This window comes from Pristiophorus japonicus, chromosome 4 (assembly GCF_044704955.1).
Source record: "Pristiophorus japonicus isolate sPriJap1 chromosome 4, sPriJap1.hap1, whole genome shotgun sequence".
NCBI classification, from domain to species: Eukaryota; Metazoa; Chordata; class Chondrichthyes; family Pristiophoridae; genus Pristiophorus; species Pristiophorus japonicus.
Window position 1 is genome coordinate 30619170 of NC_091980.1, and position 20396 is coordinate 30639565.

At 42.0% G+C, this 20396-nt stretch overlaps 1 protein-coding gene across 1 annotated transcript in view; it reads right to left on the bottom strand.

The window, feature by feature from the left end:
• LOC139262030 (protocadherin Fat 1-like) overlaps window positions 1-20396 on the bottom strand; it is a 116529-nt gene that overhangs the window by 23245 nt on the left and 72888 nt on the right. The window contains exons 7-15 of the mRNA XM_070877192.1: window positions 18644-18919; window positions 15066-15276; window positions 9090-13151; window positions 7064-7260; window positions 6397-6550; window positions 4316-4549; window positions 2434-2823; window positions 803-1017; window positions 168-305 (exon numbers count right to left, since the gene is read on the bottom strand). Coding sequence (XP_070733293.1) covers window positions 168-305; window positions 803-1017; window positions 2434-2823; window positions 4316-4549; window positions 6397-6550; window positions 7064-7260; window positions 9090-13151; window positions 15066-15276; window positions 18644-18919 — 5877 coding nt within the window. The remainder of the gene's footprint in view (window positions 1-167; window positions 306-802; window positions 1018-2433; window positions 2824-4315; window positions 4550-6396; window positions 6551-7063; window positions 7261-9089; window positions 13152-15065; window positions 15277-18643; window positions 18920-20396) is intronic.

The following is a 20396-nucleotide window of genomic DNA, read 5'->3' on the forward strand; positions in this document are numbered from 1 at the left end:
GGTAATGTACTTATCCACTGTGCCACCCATTGCCCCCACAAGGACAATATTCTCATTCAGTATGCCACTCAATCACCCCTGACAGGATAGTTCCATCTATCCTCCTGAAAGGACAATGGTTTATCGATTGTACCTTCCAGTCCTTCTGTCACAGACTTTCTATTTACCTCTTCCCTGTCAAGGTGTTGTGATAACAAAATCTCCCCATTCTTTGAGTTTATAGTAAAATGCTGGTTAGGATCTCCGTTCATTATTGAATAATGGATTCGGTTGTTTAGGGGTCCATCTCGGTCACCAGCTGTCACCTAATGGAAACAGAAGAGAGAGAACAAGTTCAGGGAGACATCCTGTCGTGTCTTATTGAACTAATAAATGATACTACATTCACGTCTACAGTCTTCATGGCAGATTCTGTCTGGCATTCTAATTCTAACTCAGGCGAAACTGACATTAAATCATAATTTTATTATTTAGGACGAGGGCCACAGAGATGATTTGATTCCACAGTAAAGAGATAATTGAACAGATTTTGAAAGCATCGCCATCAGCACATTAAATTGCCACTTGATCTCTGTGCAGTGAGTCGACACAGAGCATGGTTTTATGGGTTCCTCTTCAGATCTTACATACCCATGCTGCTTATAAGCTTGAGGCAGATGGGGAGGAGATGGTGTCTAACTGATTTATCACCAGGATGAATAACTTATCATTGAAATTTTCGACAGCGGTTTCTTTTTCACTTCTCACTCTGATTTCTATTTGGATCATAATGTAACAAAAACGGATTTAAAAAAAAACTTACTTTAAGGACCAATTCGCCTAGTGGAGCATCCTCACTGATTTCAGCAATGTGCACGCCATGGCTGAACTCGGGCGGGTTATCGTTAATGTCCGTGACATTTATGATGACCGTCGTACTGTCACTGAACAATGGTGTCCCTTTCCTGTTGCCATCAACTGACAGATAATACTCCTGGCAGGATTCATAGTCTAGGCTCCCATTCACGTACACGGCTCCTGCACACAGGATTGGACATGGTTTTTACAAATGGATTAACTTCAATGGATTTCTTTATTGAAAAATTAAAAATCTGTTTCAAGTCCTTTCTCCACTGCCCATCCATGATAAAGAAAGAAAGAATTTGGACATATAGAGAACCATTTCACATCGTCCAGGACTTCCTAAAGCACCTCAGACGCAATAAATTATATTGAAGTGCAGACATGTAAGTGAATGCGGCATCCATTTTACAACAACAATGAGATGAATGGCCAACTAATCTACTTTTGGAGACAGTGTGAAGGAAGAAAATTACCAGCACAACTCAATGCTTTTCTTCAAAAAGTGCTACAGAATCATCTTTAATAGCTGTTCGCTAATATGTCTAAAAGGTACTGTGGACTGTACAAGGTGGTCAAGATGGTCAAATAGGGTGATCAACACATTTACATCCTTGGCTCAGGGTACACTGGTGGTCCATTGATATTATTTCTGTGTTTTTATTGGAAATTTCCATTAACAACAAGCTCTAGACTTGGTGCCTGTTTCTCCCATATATTTGGCCTGTCCTGAGGCTGACAGGGCATCAGTTTAACGCCTCATCTGAAAGACACCGACACTGCAGCAATTTCTCTTTACTTCAATGTAGTGTCAGCATAGAATATGTGCCCAAGCCCTTGTTAAGCTTTGGTCAACGGTATTCTATCACAGACAGTTTTACTGTTAAATTTTACTAGCTACAGAGGTTATCCACTAGCCACATTTAAAAATCAGCCATTCTAGCACTGATGCAACAGGGACTTGTGTATTTTAATTGTGTATTGGATGCACTACATCTTAATATGGAAAAAAAAACACTTTTGGTTGGTGCAAGTGTTGTTAGAGCCAATTTGAATGCCACCCCAGCTCCTGCTTCTGGCTTCAAAGTATATTCTGGTTCAACTATAAATGGTGATAAGTGCTAAGAGAGTAAGTTCCTGTCTATTGTTGGCACTGGGTTCTGATACTGAATGTGAACTAACCTGAGATATTCCTCAAGAGGCAATGAACTGCTCAAGTATGCATAAATATCCTTGTGGTACAGTGACAACCTCTTTCTGCCCATATACCAGCCCATGTATTTGTGTGACACAACGCTCTCCAGTGTACCAGCATACATCATAACAATACCCAATTCCCCAAGAAATATGCAATCTCTCCATTCTACTGCATAACCACATATCCATGAGCCCTTCGTTTGTTGGTGTCCCTTGGACATTAACAAGCGCAAATAGCAAACTAACAGCTATTACCTGATATTCACCCAGCAAACCCTGTAGTATTTGAACAGTTGCTTTCAGAACAGAACACAATTTTCAATTGGGGAGTAATAATATCATTCACAATACTGTTGGCTACATTATCAAACAGATTTTAAAGTATATAATTGTTACCTGTTTTGGAATCGATGTAAAACTTGCCATGCTCATTGCCATTCATAATGGTGTAAACAATCTGTGCTTTATTAGTGGCATCTCGTGTCAGTGCTGACACACTCAGTATCTGTAGCCCATTGCTCACATCCTCAGGGATGTTGGCGACATACTCTCTTTGTATGAAGACAGGGATGAACTCTTCAATGCCTATGACTGAGACTACCACAGTGACAAATGAAGAGAGTCTCTGTGGAAGACCATGATCTGTGGCCTGAACTATGAGGTTAAAACCTTTCTGCTGCTCCTTGTGTAAAGACTTTGCTAGATATATGACACCGGAGAGCTCATCGATGGAGAAATGCTCATTCGCCGAGTCCACTAAGGAATACGTGACCTCCGAATTGAGACCTGTTGATGGGGAAAACAAAGTTAGAAAAGAACAAGCGAGGCTATCCAGTCATAAAGTTTAAGCCAGGTAGGATATTGGAGAACTAGGGAATCCCTCCAGTGTAGTGCACTCAATTCTGTACTATAACCCCTCAGAAGGCAAACTACTTCTATGCAAATCTATACTGCAGGGGCAGGGAGTCCGACAAAAGACTTGAATCACTCTCCCACAACTTCATACCATGCAGCCAGCAGCCCCAGTTCAGCAAATCCATCACATGTCTCTATTTAGGTTTTGAACTTGTCACATATATCAACATATTTCAGGGGAGAGCAAACCCTTCCCCATACATACATAACTTACCTTTGGAGAAAATCCTCCCACACATCTGCAAACTGTGATAGAAGAACATTAACTCCCTTTTGTCACTAAATCCCTATGGGAAAGGGATAGTGAACCCTTACCCTATGCAATAAACCCTTCACTCACTTTCTATCCCAGTGAAACTTCCCACAAGCTGCAAATCCTCTGAAAATTCAGATCTGGAAGAACATCCACTCTAAATAGTGCAGTAGAATCTTTCTGAGGAATAACATCTTAACACACTCCAACAATCCCAAAGGCTGTAAAGACATTGAAAAGCACTAGTGGCATCAAATTGAGCTTAGTGTCCAGTGCAATGGGATGTTAGCTTAGAATGCAGCTTGGCTAAACATAAGTTTAGATTCTGCACATTCAGCCTGGAACCCAGCATGGCTGAATGTGAAATCAGGGGTTTGGCATAGTTGAATAAAAGTTTGGGTTACAATGCAAACTAAATGCGATAATGATAACACAGCTGAATGTTAAACAATAACAAACAAAATGCTGGAAACACATAACAGATCAATCAGTGGTGAGAAGAGTTACATGTCAGGTGCAGAACTTTCTTCAAGACAGAAAAATAAGAGGTGGACAGGCATATTAATGCAATCGAAAACATGGATGGGGAAAATTACATCTAAAATATAAATGAGGAATCATGAGTGAAACGATGTAACAGATCATCTCAGATCATCATTCACTCATGATTCCTCTCTGTCTATATTTCTATATTGTGTGTGCATGTGATTAATATGCCCGTCCATCTCTTATTTTTCAGCTCTGAAGTACCTGAAAGATCAGCTTATTGGTTTTCTCCGCAGGTGCTGGTCGGCATGCTGCGTGTTTCTAGCACTTGCTGCGTCATTTCAAATTTCTAGCCTCGACAGTACTTTGCTTCCGCCAGCTGAACGCAAGCTACCTGCCCGGCATAGCTAAATACTGCCTTCAAATACTGTGCAATTGAATGTTGTACTGACTTACAAAACCAAAAGCCAACCAGGATCAGTCACTTCTTTCACAAGTCAGTCACTTTCTTTAAAGAGTGACTTGAAGTGGATGGATATCTGGGACCCTTAATCCAACACCCATACAACTGCCCAGATTTACACCAAAACCACAACACACCATGACTGTTTGCAAAATCCTTACCAACATCGGGATCCCTGGCATGGACAACCGCCACAGGGGTCTTAACAGTGGTGTTATCAAAGACAGATACTGCATACTGAGATGCGGAGAATTTGGGAGGATTGTCATTCACATCCTGTAATACAATGCTGATATCTGCCTCACAAAATAGTCCACTCCCATCAGATGCTTTTGCAACCAGATTATACACTGCTTGCCTCTCACGGTCCAAGATGCCAACTGTCATCAGTTCTCCTGAGGCAGGGAATAAAAACAGAAGTTAGTACATTGTAATCTGCCATTCAAATATTTAACAGCTCCCCTGATGAGTCAAGTGAGTTTATCTTCCGAGTAGCTGAGCCATGGTGAACAGGAAGTGCCAAGGTTCAAGCCCCAGCATATGTTGAGTTTAACTAACCACAGCTGAGGTAGTGTTTGTAGTGCAACAATTGGCCTTGGCGTTCATGGGTTAGTGAGGGGAAACTCAATGATGGATTCTCACTCCTAATTGCTATCCAATTATCCTGTGGTTGACAGATACAAACGTGATTGGGATCAGTTGTGAGGCCTTTGTGCTTAAAAATCCCACTCAGGCTCACAGTCTGGGCTCACACATGAATAATGGGCACTTTGATGAGGTACCAGAGAGCACCCAGTGCCCGTGGAACTATACTCTCGGCTATATTGAAAAGAGCAGAGGAAAGAAAATGATGGAGGAAACTGGTGATAAACTAGAAGACAATAATTCTTTAGTTAACTAACTACCACACCTCAGTGCCCAGCCACATCTTTCTCATTAACCAGGTTTTTGCTTGAGGTTTAACTGCATGAATATGCTTCACTTTGCCCTGACTCTGTTCACAATCTTTCTCTGTTTCAGTCTAACCATTTTACTCGCATTTATCCAAATTTCAGCGACGCAGGTGACACAAGTGGACAAATGCATATGGATGCACACATCTGGACAGAGCCATGCAGCTTCAATTCGATGCATTGACAGATGTGTACATTTGGAAAGAAAATGATTTGCCCTTTCATGCACAACAGGAATTATCTTCCACAATATGACCACTTTTCGACTTTTCACCAGTTTTGAGAAAAATATTTCAGGTGTATCCTCACCGACGCCATGCCACAAATATTTTTGCTGATGTTCTGCCGTTGGACGTTAAGATGCCCAATCAAAATTCAGCCATAACATTTGAAAAATACCACCTTACTGACTTGAACACAGGCAGCAGACAAAAATTATGACAACGCACATCGGAGGAAATTGTAATTCTCCAAAGTGATTTTACGTTTTGTTGTAAAACTATTTGCCAAGTTACAAAGTATCTTCCTAGGCACGCAAACCAGACTACCCCATTCGTCAGGATTATTAATGCATTGGAATGATTTTGGAAATTTTTCCTATCGTAGGAACCACATCTGGAAAGTTCTATGCTCCACATGCTTATTTGCAACAAATATCACAAATTTATAAACTAGTGTTACGTACAAGTTGGCAAGGTATTAGAAAAACACTAATTAAAGATATTACTGAAGGTATTAATCCCAACTAAGAGCAGTTTCTGCATTACTAAAGGAGCCTGAAAACCAATTTGCCTATAATTTCACCTCAGTGTCTACTGAGGGGCTGAAACTGAGATCCAGCAGCCGCACAGCCGCTTGTCCTGGGGCAGCTGCCATTATCCTATCAAACTGGGAGTGAAATAAACTCTGTTTGCAAAAAAAGTCTGATTGCTGCCCATTTCAGTTGAGCAACAGACCCAATTAGAATAGAAGAGAGTTGAGTAAAACATAATAAAGCAGAATACAAGCAATCAACAAGTCCATTGTCATTGTATCATATTACGAACAAGATGGTAGAAGACAAACTTGTTGGACTTTGGTCTTTTTATGCTGTGTTCCTATCCCTCGACTTCACTCTTACGTTGCCTCATAGCAAATATTGTTGAAAACTCTGCTCAGTATCCGATAGCAACTTGAGAACCTCTACAAGCTCCAGGCTGCAGAGTTACATATCACTTTTTTATTTGTTATGGTTAAATACCGCTGTGCTATTTAAATATAAACTTCAAAACCAACTGTTCATTTCTTACCTGTCTGTGGGTCGAGCCGAAACTTGTTTGCGCCCGACCCAAGCAGAGTGTAAGTAATCTGAGCATTGATACCAGCATCTGAGTCCTTTGCAGAAACCTTCAAAATGAACTGGCCCCAAGGTGCACCTTCTGAAATTATCTCTGTGTACATCAGCTGGGAAAAGAAAGACAAACTTCAAAACAGACATAAGTAACCAAAGGTTATTCTGTCATTACTCAGCATTCATAATCAATCAGTGTATCAAATTCATGCTTCCTCCAATGTTTCCCTCTTTCAGGACATGATGTGTGTGAAGGCTGACGGAGGGACATATAACTGTTCTCTACAGGGGAAGGATGACACGCACCATATTCTCCAGGAGAGCAAGGGTAACTCTTGGTATGTTATTGACAGGTCCAGTGTGAGGCCTGGGTGGAATGTCCACTGGCCAAACCCCTTGTGCACTTTACTTTTACCTTAAATGGGTTAACGACTGCCTGGAAATAGTGCACAAAGGAAGTTTATGTAAATGACTTTATCAGAGGAATCTAAACCCTTTGGTGTGTTCTCTGGGGAGCGAGAAATAATCGGCAGGATTTGCACTGGCGTTGCTTCTGCTCTGCCACCAGAGCATTGGCAGAGATTCGATTAGACGCGTACACGCTGTTTTTGTTGTAGGATAATTACCTGTTGGCAATGTGGACTGTTGTCATTAATATCATGGACGAGGACCTCGACTGCAGATTCAGCTAGAAACTTGCCATCAGTGGCCGTGATATTTAAAATGTATTTCTCTCTCTCCTCTCGGTCCAGTGTTTCCTTTACATAAACTCGCCATTGGTTTTGGAAGTTTTCAATAGCAAACTGGCCCAGAAGATCACCGTCTGACAAAACAAATTGGTAATTCACAGCTTCTTGTGCCAAACTTCGTTATTTTAATTGCGACACATTTGACACATCGATGCATTCTACAATCTGATTATTAATTTAGCGTGTAACTCTATCTGATAACAAATTCCATTTACATAGCTTGTTTTAATGTAAAAATATATCCCAAGGCACTTCATAGAGTAAGAGCGTGGAAAAGAGACGTGGATTCGGGAAAAGGCATCTTGGTTACATTGGTAGTGTAGCACAGTGGGCTGATATTTTCTTCCAATCGGGTGGAATAGCAGAGAACAATTGGGCAGGGAGTCCTTCTGCAACATCCCTGCCCGACATACATATTCTTACCAGCCCCCGTGCCCCCACCACAGCAGGCAAGACCATCAGCCACCCCTTCACCGCTGTGCCACATATAAATAACGGGCTGGTGGCCTGGCAGCTTGCCTGGTTCCCTGCACCTCCGTGGTTACTGCTGCCAACTTCACAGATTGCCACGAGAGACATCCTGGTAGACCCTGGGCAAGCCTCATCTGTTTTAGACTAACTCCTGTTGAGGTCTAAAAATAAATCAAACCTTGGATTTTATGGGCTCTTCTACCGCTACAATGTAGACATCTCTATTTTTCCGGAGCTCCATATTCTTTCCTCACAGCAGCGGGCTTGTGACGGAGATCCGACCAGGAGCCCACCTTGCATAACTTATGACCCACCCACCGACCCTGGAACCGGATTCGGCGTCACGGTAGGGTCAGAATGGTGGGTGGAAGGGCTGCCCTGACCCTCCTCCAGTGGGAGCAGGGTAATCCTGCCGCAAAGCTCCAAGTTCTAAGGGATGACTTTCTTACTTTGAGTTTCCAGTGGGAAGCTACACTTGCCTGCAGCACATATCAGAAGTTCAGATGCACACTGCGCATGATTTAAATGCGTGTGAAGCACAAGCGAGTATTTCAAGTATGCGCAGCCATGGGGCAAGACGCCATTGGCAGCAGAAGCTCAGAACAATCACGTACTGATCTAATAAAGAGCGGAAGCCCAATGACGTTCCACAGGGCAAATGGCAAAACTAAGAGAATCAATGAACCCAGAGTGGAGAATACAACCAACATACCAGGTCATCAAGCTAGGAAATAAAGCTTTATAACCTTTATAATTTTTAAGTGTCAGCTGTGGCTCAGTGGTTAGCACTCTTGACTCTGAGTCAGAAGGTTCAATCAACATAACAAAAAAAAAAGATTATCCGGTCATTATCACATTGCTGTTTGTGGGAGCTTGCTTGTGCGCAAATTGGCTGCTGTATTTCCCACATTACAACAGTGACTACAATCCAAAAGTACTTCATTGGCTTTAAAGCGCTTTGAGACATTCGATGGTCATGAAAGATGCTATATAAATCCAAGTTTTTCTTTATAATCTTTTTGCTAAGTTTCCTTAAAATTGATCATCGAGTATGTGGTTCAATAACAGAAATGGTCTGGGAACAGTTCATCATCCTGCTCTTTCAGCCAGGGAGTGATGCATAGGTGTAAGAAGTTATATAAAAGGAACACAATTTGCAAAAAAGTTAGGATAAATTCAGTTCCTAAATAATAAAATTGACCAATAGTCTTGTCAGGAGACACTTTCACCTTCATTGCCTGGGCAGTATCTGGCAAAGTGGATCACCCACCTATTGTAGAATCTATCCAATCAATGGGATGGAATACGGACAGGTTCTACAATGGGCAGGTGTTTGTCCCTGTGCAGGCAATGAAGGTGTCTGGTAAGTATATAATTATACTCCTAAACGTCAGCAATGTCTAAATGAATATATGTATAACTAAAGACCTACCTGTAATGTAGCAGGTGGCATGTCTATTGGATTCTGTAATGTCAGCATCCATCATACTGAGAATAACAACCACTTCCCCAGGTTTGCTGTCTTCACTGACCGTACCTTTGTAGAGCTCCCTTGTGAATTGTGGGGAATTGTCATTTTCATCAGTGACCTCAACTTCTACGATGGCAGTTGAGGACAGTTGCACTCTTCCTCCATGATCAAAGGCCACCACGGCAAACTTGTACGTGCTCTTTGTTTCGCAGTCCAGTTCCTTCAGTGTAGTGAGCCACCCACTTTCTCCATCAATGGCGAAAATATCTGCAACATCATCAAATTCACTGGACAGACTATAGGTCACATGTCCGTTGGTTCCTGTATCCTGGTCGTTGGCAGTCACCTGTATGACTGTGGTTCCTGCCGGCATGTTCTCTGGGATGAAGGCTTTGTAAGGATTAGCCTCAAAAATGGGTTGGTTGTCATTAACGTCCTTTACCTGGATGGTGATGGACACTGAAGAAACAGCCTCAAGATCCCCATGGAAACATTGGGCAATTACATCAATTTGGTACCATTTTGTTCTTTCGTGGTCTATATTCTTCCCAATTTTCAACGTTCCAGTGTTTTTATCAAGGGTAAATACTCCACCCTTGTTACTTTCATCTGTGTTCCCCTTCACCAGACTGTAAATAATTGGTTGGTCAGCCTCTGCCTTGATTACACCAATTTCTGACCCAGCTGGGAGATCCTCTGAGGCCGAGAAGGAGTACAGTGGTTCAGAGAATCGTGGGATTGATAGCTCTGGTGGGATAACTTTGACGAGAACAGGAACGCAAGAATCCTGTTGCGGAGAACCCCCATCTTGTGCTTTCACGTAGTAAGTAAACGAGTTGTTTTCCAGCCCAATAAGGCTCTCCTTGATTGTGATAAATCCAGTAAGGGGATTGATCTCCAATATTTCCTCAGCCTTGTCTTCACTGGAGGCAACAGAGTAAGTGACATCGGCATTCATTCCTTCATCTGCATCAACAGCCACAATCTGGATTACGGGAGCGCCCTTAAGAGTGCTGGCGGGGATATGAATTTTATATTCAGCAGCTTGGAATTGAGGTGCATTGTCATTCTCATCAGTCAATATAATATTCACAGTACAAAAATCCACTTTACCGCCCCCATCTTTTGCCATTACTTTAATGGCAATGACCTTTTCTGTTGAATTCTCACGATCCAATTTCTGTGCTGTTAAAATACGACCACGGTCATCGATGCTAAATTTCTCTCTTGCTAACTTATTTATGATTGTATAGTCAATGCTGCCATATGGACCGGAGTCTGGATCTATAGCCAAGAGTTCAATCACATGTGTTCCCACCTCAGCGTTTTCAGCTAGTTCAACCTCGTACATGCTTTGATCGAATACGGGCTTGTATCTATTTGTTTTGGAAGTTCTAATCTGGACTGGTATAGATCGCCTAAAAACCCGATCAGAAACGGACACATTCAAGTGGTAATTTGATTCTAATATTTTCTTGCAAGAATTAGACACGGAAATTATTCCAGATTTTGTTCCAATGGTAAAGTGTCTCTGTTCATTTCCTTCCAAGATGATGTACTCCAGGTTATTAATGTCCATACTGTCTGGATCTCTTGCCTGCACCCGTATAACAAAATGACCACAAGTAGCCACTTCACTAATGGTAGTCTCATACTGGTTCTGGCGAAATGTAGGTGGGTTATCATTGAAATCTGAAATGTTCACATTCAGAAGGACATCACTAATTAATGGAGGAATACCATTATCTACAGCCCTAACTGTAAGGCTGTAATGTTGGGTCTGTTCATGGTCTAGGAGGCGTGCTGTTGTAACAAGGCCATTAGTAGTGTCAATATGAAAGTATTCTGAACTATTTGTAACAGCTGCAAACTGATAGCTGATAACTTTATTCCTTCCAGAATCGGCATCAGTGGCACTGACCTGCACCACAGAGGTACCGATAGCTGAGGCCTCGGATAATGCTGCACCATAGACCATTTCTGTAAACACAGGAGGGTTGTCATTGACATCTTCAACTTCAATCTCAACAATTGCTTCTGCATAAGATCCAGTCACTGAATCGGTGGCCCTAACAGTCAGCACATACTTTGTCTGGCTTTCATAATCCAGGGATTCAATTACACTCAGAACCCCAGCCTTGAATTCAATAGAGAATAAGTGCAGCGCTCTCTCTGTGGCAATGTTGTAGATCACACGGAATCCTGAAGGGTTGTTGGCATGCACATGAAAAATTGGGGTATAAGGAGAAATGTTTTCGGGTACACTGACCCTGTAGTATGCTTTCTCAAACCTCGGGGTGATTTTATCTCTTACAGTGATAACTACTTCAGTCTGTGCATAAAGCGGAGGATCCCCTCTATCCTGAGCTATAACAGTTAATATATACTTATCTGATGCATCAGAATCAAGGTGCTTACTGAGTGAGATGTCTCCAAGATAGGGATCAATCCAGAAGTATCCATAGTGATCTACAAGGCTATAATGAATGACTGCATTGTCTCCATTGTCCACATCATCAGCAGTAACTTGATATATGACATCGCCTGGTTCTGCGTCATCTTGGACTGTAGTTAGGTATGGTAAATGGACAAACTCTGGTGCATTGTCATTAATGTCCTCCACAAAGACTTTAACTAATGTATGAGCAACTCTGGGAGGGCTACGCATATCCCGGGCCTCAACAACAAATTCATATTCTTCCTGTTCTTCGCGGTCGCATGTAACTCCAGTTGTTTGAAAAGCACCAGATGTGTAGATTATTCTAAACTTTTCATCTGGATTTAATATATAATAAAAGATGGGTTCATTCAGCTGATTTCCAGATGCTTTCACAACACCCAAGGTCTCAGCCAGCGTAGTGTTTTCCAACACTGAAAACGAATGTAAGCTCTGGGCAAATGTTAGGCCACTTTCCTTTATAATGGATACTTTTATTTTTACCGCTGTAGTGCTTTTGTACATCCCATCAGATGCTCTAACTGTCAGTTCAAAATGACCCTTGAGATTGGCTGTGTCCTTGACAGAAATCAAACCAGTGAAAGAGTCAATAGTGAATGTCTCCTTGTTATTCCCTTCTTCTACACTGTATGTAATTTTTGAGAAGCTATCAGAGTCTGCATCTGCTGCTTTAACTGTGAGAACTTCAGTCCCTTTGTGAGCAGGTATCAGCAAAGTTGATTCATACAAGTCTTTCTCAAACCTTGGAGGACAGTCATTAATGTCCGTCACCATTATAGTGACACTTGCTACTTCTGCCGCAAATAGACTTGGATGCCCACGATCATGCACCTGCACCGTGAGATGAAAGATGGAGATGGTTTCATGGTCAATAATAGCAGCTGTGCTAATGGTTCCCATGTTGGAATCAATAGCAAAGTATTTCAATATATCAGGTTCCATGATTTGATATACCAACATAGCATTGGCATCTTGGTCTCGATCAGAGGCTTGAATTACGAGAGGTGCATTTCTGTCATCCAGCACAATGCTGTTGATAGGAGAATTCTCATTAATTCTTCCAACATATTGAGATTTAACAAAGATAGGTGGGTTGTCATTTTCATCTATAATGTCTATTAACACCATTAGGTTGCTGTATAGACCAGCCATGTTGGTACCTTGAATTTTTAATTTGTACGCTGAGTTTTTCTCAAAATCTAGCGCCTTATGAACAGATATGACACCTGAATACGAGTTGATATGAAATGTGTCATCTGTGTTTCCATCTTTAATTTCATAAGTCACTGCTGATTGGCTGGTTGCAGTTACCATGACAACCGAAGATCCGATGTCAGTTGCTTCACTGATTTCTGCGTAATACTCCTTCATCAGAAACTTGGGAGGCGAATTATCAGAAACCATAACAATAATATCAACACTGACAAGTGTACTGAGCTGAGGGTAACCTTGATCTTTGGCTTTTACTGTCAACTCGTAGGATCCTTTAACAGCTTGGTCTAGCTTCTTAGCCACGGTTATCTTGCCTGAAACAGGGTCAATAGTGAACATATTGCCACTGTTGCCTGAAAAACACATGAGGAAAGTTATCCTTTTACACGGGTGTGGGATCTTTTTGAGGCTCATATACAATTATCTGTGAAATAAGGGTCCATAGCTATGGCATTATTGAGATGTCTATTTCTGAATTTACTCAATGATTTATTGCCACAGTTATATAAAGCTTTAGCTTAAGTGCGTCACTTTTAAACTTGCAGCTTCTACATTTGTTGATTTGTATGTCATGCAATGAACTGTCAAGGAAAGGAGAGCAGTGACCCAAAGCTTTATTGTAATGAACAAATAGCAGCCAATTTTTGGCAGTTGACTTGACACATCTTCAACAACTGTTTGTTTTAATGAAAGGTTAAAAATAAATATGCTCTAAGATGCTATACATTGTTAAAAGGAACTATACAGTGTAACATGCTATATGGTCTTATATAATGTTATATGTCACTATGGTCAGACTCCTTATTGCGTGTTGTGTCCAATTGTAGATACAGAGACAAACAAGGAATGAGTTCAGCCATGAAAAGCGGTGCAGAGCCAAGTCATGAGAACGATCCCTAGTGTCAGAGAACTGAGGAATGAGTGTAGAATTTTGGGCTTTCCAACTTTGAAAGGAAGCGACAGAGAGGTGATCTTAAAGAGGTCACTAAGGCGGCAAAATTGCGCACTGTCCGAAACGAGTTGCGCTTACCATTTTCGATGTGTTCCGGCCGCCCCAATGCATGGGGCGGTTCAACAGGTGAAATTCAGCACTTCATGTTTTTTGGAGAGGGGCGGAAGTGGCCTCATCATCAGGGCGGAAATGGGGGCGGGGCGGAGTGGCCATCACCAGCGGGGCGGGAGTGGGGGCGGGGCGGAGTGGCCATCACCAGCGGGGCGGGAGTGGGGGCAGGTCGGAGTAGCCATCACCAGCGGGGTGGGAGTGGGGGGCGGGTCGGAGTAGCTGACGCTCAAAGTCATCAGCGCTGCACTGATAACATCATCGTGCTGGCGCGTCACAATGTCCCTCCCCATCAGTTAAAGTGCGAACTCTGTAGCAAAATCTCTGTGGCAAAACCTGGGCCATCAGGGAGGGTTTCGGCTGGGCCAGTGATCTGGCACCCAAAAGGAGGTGCCAGGCTGCCTGTTGGCGGCCTGGCTGAACTCGCGGCCATAATTGTTGGCCCGACCAGCCAGTCGGCCGACAAAAAAAAATAACATGGTGTCACCGGCAGCGCCACCTCCCCTTTAAGGGCGGCCGCGCGCCAAGCCACAGACAAGGTACCGACAGCAAAAGCTGTCAGTGGCACTGACCGGTGGTGGGGCCGCTCCCGCAGGAAAATTCCAGGAAAGGGGCAATTTCCCACGGGGCATTTTCGGGAAGAGGTCACTGCCAGTCGGTAAGGGGTCTGCGGCGGGAAAACAGGCGGAGTGGTCCCCTACACCGCTCCAAACCTGAAGAAGGGCCATTTTTAAAATGGCGGCCCCTCCGCAGAGACTCGGCCACCATTCCGCACTGACCCGTGGCCACCACTTTCAGGCAGCCAGAGGCCTCATAGAAAGGGACAATTTCGGCCCCTAATGGTATAGAAAAAGTTAATTTGGAATATTACTTCAAATTCAATTGCGAAATAAGACATGGCATCACAGATTCAAGCAAGTGAAAGCTGGTGAAATTAGGATTGCTGTCAGGAATTTCTTCTTTACACATAATCAACCTATATAATGGACATGCTGGGAGGGTAGTGGAGACAAAGAGCCTGAAATCAGTTAACAAACTGTTTTAATGTTGTAATGAGGGAATTGTAGGGTTTTCTGGGTGAATGAGTTAAAATAGGTCAAATGGGTTTTCTCATCCATATCTACCTTGTGATCCTACCTATGCTTAAGAACTGCAACATCAGCCTCTTTATTATCTATAAAATATTCTATATTTGATTATCTTTTACCTGATTGAATGGAGTACATGATTTCTGCATTAATTCCTGTGTCCTTGTCTACAGCAGTTACTTGCAGAACTTCAGATCCAAACGGTGCAGCTTCTGTCACACTGCCTTTGTAAGAGGGACTAGTAAACCTGGGTGGGTGGTCGTTTGAATCCTCCACGTTAATAATGACCCGGGCAAAATTCCGCTTAACGGGAACTTCCTGATCCCGCACCTGTCACAAAAACAATCAGGTCAAAACTCCATCAAAATTCGACATGTAGAAAGATTTTCATTTCATATTTTTTTTCAAAAAATATATTTTCAAATAAAAACTGGGCAAAAAGAAACAGTGTGTTCGGCCCTTGTTGTATCAGATCACCTAAATGGGATCTATGTATGCTCTAAACATGTAGCAATGTACCAACAGACACCACACCCCATCAGAAATCATCGTACCCTACTTCCGCTTGGATTTGACCCAGTTCCCCGTGTAAATCAGCAATATGCCATAACACCTAATTAATCTCTAAATTCTTTTCTAGCTGAAACATTGGAAAATACCATCCAGCTATTAACTATCCTGATCTCTCAGAGTGCAATCACTCAAAGAAACAGTAATTATTTAAGTCTGATGTACAAATCACATTCTTCTAAAAATGAAACACAGCCAATTTTACAATGTTGGCAAAATATCTAACAGCTCTATTGGAAGCCTGCCATGGTGTCTATCAGAGTCATTATTTACGACCAGAATTATTTTAACTGACAGGGATGGAAAAACAGTAAACACAAGAAACTAGTGATATTAACCCTTAAAGCACAAGTCAGAGCCTTTTTAGTGTAACCATATTATTACTACTGATTCAGCAGAGATGGGGTTTATTTACTGTGTAACTGCACAGATCTAATGCCATTCTAGTTACCCCAATTAGAATCATTTATATTACTCTATCATAAGTAGAGTGAACAAAATTGTACCAATATTTAAGAGCGATTTGACATTTTTTTAAAGACTATGCCAGTGCCATTTCCTTAGACTTCTCAATGGATCTATTTATCTTTACCCCTACACTAATATTTCGTCCAGCTGCAGTGACTGCTACTTTTTTTCTTTCTAATTGACTGTTTTCTTGCTAACTGTGTAATATGATTAGTGAGAAAACCAAAAACAGCCAATCATATTCCACTTTCCACCCCTAAAATGTCTCCTTTATGACGTTTCTGCAAAAAGACAAAATGACTGAACGACCAATCACATTCTACAAAAAGAGAGGAGCAGCTGCCATGACAGATACCTGCCTGATTAAACCTCAGCCTTGGCCACCGTGACATTGTGTCGGCCTCATCACTGTACTCGCTCAAACGTTTGGTACTACCCACCAGTGGAGCAGAGCTATGAGACCAACCCATACTAATCCATGAACAATGTCATGGATGTCTTTTGGATGAGACGTTAAACCGAGGCCCCAGCTGCCCTTTCAGTTGGACATAAAAGATTCCATGACACTATCCAAAGAAGAGCAGGGATGTTCTTCCCGGTGATCTGGCCAACATTTATCCCTCAACCAACGCCTAAAATAGATTATCTGGTCAATATCATATTGCTGTTCATGGGAGCTTTCTGTGCACAATTTGGTTCCTGTGTTTCCTACTTTAGAACAGTGACTACACTTCAAAAGTACTTTATTGGCTGCAAAGTGCTATGGGATGTCTTGAGGTCGTGAAAAGTGCAATATACATGCACGTTCATTCTTTCTTTCTTTCTTTCCTTCTCACAAAATAATACGTGGATTGAAAGCTACTTACAATATGTTTTCAATGTTTGAACAACTAGCCAAATCCTTCCTGTGACATTTTAATTATTTATATATCTGCAATCATATTTGATGCTGGATTCTATACCAATATGAATTAATTTACATTTTTAAAACTCGTCTTTTGCCATTTCTCTGCCCAGTTGCTGAGTGATTGTGGGTTTCTGAAATGCCATTGATTTCTTGAGAATACATTTGCTTCATCATTGAAACTTCACCATTCTAGCAATAAATATGAACTATATATGTGGGATTTACTTGGATATCGTTGCTTAATTGGAATTGTTGCAAGTGGCATTTATTCTCTGCTTACTATCATCTAACCAACTAACAATTCAATTTGCAACTTCACCTTGAATGCTTTCAGCTTCTACTTTTCCCCAAGTCTCCTGGAAGGGGTTTTATCAAATTCTTTACGGAAGTCAAAATATATATATCTCATTTACCTGCTGTGTTACATTTAACAAAAGGGAGATAATTACTGTAAAAACAATGTGAGATGTCCTTTTGAAAACAAAATCTAGCTGGATGGCAAATGTCAAGATGCTTGGGTTAGGAATGGAAATATCAGCCCCGACTTTAACAGATTTATAACTCATGTACCCTAACAGATGCCGCAGAGAAAATATAGTTCCATCGCTCCATTGCATTCAAGCCTACATTTTAGCTTAAAATGTTAGTCAGATATGTGCCAGCACATTGTATCACAGCGCCCACTGTGCTCAGTGGAATAATCTGTCATCTTGAAGACTGGGCACGGTGCAACCAGAAGGCTATACAATCAGGAAACTTGGCAAAGAAAACTATAGAAATATTACTTTCATAACCTTGAATATCAAGGCAAGGTTATCAGTGCTGTGGAAAGGAATGTAATTTATCATTTTGCACAATGACAGCAACCATATGGTGGATGGCACAGGTTTGGCACAGTTCAGGGTTTTCCCATATGCTGCCAGGAAATTTCCAGCTCAATAACAATCTCATCCCCAGCCTCCGCAGAATCAGACTGTGATTCTATCAATGCCACCTTTACGGAATCCAAGTTAAGAGAACTAGTCCAATTAATTTCACTTGAATTGGAAATGGCCCTACAGTCCCTCGATCCTAGTCTAAGAAATAGAAAAGCAATGGCTTCAGTGCAATGGAAAACACTGTCTTGTGCAGTCTTGAGCTTCCTAGTGTATTGTCCAAACAAGTGCCAATATCTGAATCCCAGTCCAACTCTGTGCTATAACACTGTCTAATCCAACATAATTGGGTCCTACATACAATGAGTTTGGACAGGGTCAATCCAGTTCCCAGTGGGAATGGGCATATAGTATATATCTGTACAAATTGGAACTAAATTGCCAATCTAACTTAGAGAGACCACAGGTGGGCTGGCTGTGGAGAACTGAAAATGTCCTACTGGTGCAGTATGGGCTTGTTTTCCAAAGTCAGGGCTGAGGCATATTGTTGGGAGATGGTAGGTAGAGGGAGCTTCACTCTACATCTAACCATACTGGACTTGAGATGGGAGTGCACAACGCTGACAATAGAGCCAGGAATTTCCTTGGATCTTCTCCGCTTCCATAACTTTGGCAAAAGGTTGGTGGAATCCCCAAATAGGGGTTCCATGAAAGCTCCACTGGTGGAATGGGGAAAGGCCCGAGGAAATTGCCGGCATAGGTGACAAGATAGCACAAAATCCACACAAAAAAAAACCTAATTGGATAAGAAGACTTTCTACACAAGCCTCTTAAAACGCTAGACTGCTTAGTCTTTGAAGGTATGTGTTTAACCTACCATAATGGTGAGTGTGTGCCGGTGCATCGATTCATAATCTAGTTCATCGGTAGTCAATAGCACTCCAGTGGTAGGGTCCAGATGAAACAGTTTTAAGCTATCAGCATCAACGCTGTTCTGGATGGTGTAAATCAGTTTGTTTCTCCCATCTGTGTCTCGGGCTCTGATCTGCAGAATCTCTGTCAAGCGAGGAGTGTCTTCAGGAATCCATAAATCATATTTATTCTCTAAAAATTGTGGCCGATGTTCATTGATATCAATCACCTTGATGTATGCCTAATATATAAAAACAAAAGTGATTAGAAAGTGCTGTGCTGGAAGTTATTAAGAGTTATTACTGGACATTACAGAAACAGTGAGAAGGATTTTCCCCTGGAGTTACGCTGGCTCCAGGGGGAAATCAAATGGACCAGGATGGGAAATCAGTTAGGGAGCCGCTCTGCCGACTTCCTGTGCCCTTCCCCCCATCCCCACCACTTACAAAATTTTCTACTGCTAGTGATGGGGGACATAGAATAACCCTAATACAGGGGGGCACACTCAAATGAAGACACATAACAGAAATAAATGGCAACTGTTACTATTTAGAAGTGCACCAAAGGAATACTGTGGATCGGTGGGCTCGATGGATTGAACGTCTTCTGCCTCCAAATGCTACTATTTACCTGTTACTGTCACCATTTGTGCCCTAGTAATTCTGGGTGCAAGGAACGGCGGTCTTACATGGTTGCAGGAGGTGGCAGGAGGTATTTAAAATTCAACGGTCTGCCTTAGCCACAGAGTGTTCGATTGCATGGGCCAAGACAGCTTTTTATATATATATATTTATATATTTTATGCCACGGCAGCTGTCCCAAACCTACCATAGCCATTTTCCAATCCCTGCCAGTACCCTGCCAACAGTATGTTAAATAATCTGACCCCAGCTCATCGAATAGGATCAGGAGCAGGGCAACGGGACAGGTAGATCAGCTGGGTCATTGAACATATTTAAGGTGGAGGTAGGCAGATTTTTGAACGATAAGGGAGTCAACGGTTATGGGGAGCAGGCAGGGAAGTGACGTTGAGACCAAGATCAGATCAGCCATGATCTTATTGAATGGCAGAATAGGCTTGAGGGGCCAAATAGCCTACTCCTGCTCCTATTTCTTAAGTTATTATTATGTCCCATCCCAATGAATATGTGCTGTGATTCCAACGGAGAGAATAAATCCTAGCCAGAGAATTCACCTGTATAAAAGGAAAATAGACCAACTCGTTGGAATGGACAAGCAGTAAACATACATGTCAAGATGCAGTAAGACTAACTGAACAGGACATAGGAACAGTGAAGCCATCTGTTCAAAGGAAGACAATGGAATCATCTAGCTCAATGGAGCAAGATTCAGCTGAGTATTTTTAAAGCCCATGAGGTGGTCCCGTGAAAACAAAAATCTGGCAAAGAAAAAAAATCATCTGAACAGTGATTCCATATTGTCAGGGATAAGGTTGTTTAACAAATACTAGGACATCTGAAAAAATTTTACTGTTATATTTTCCCTCCGATTCTGAACCAGGGATTCAGGCAGAAGTACAGTGCCTCAAGTGTCACCAGCTTTTGATATATCGCTCATGTTTCATTCTCCGTGTTTGAACCTAGACAGTGAGCGTCGGCGGGTGGGGGGGAGGGCCATCACCATCTCCCCTCTCCTCTACTGATCTTCACAAATGTGTACTTAGTATCCAGCAGAGATCACTGAATTGTAACCAAAAG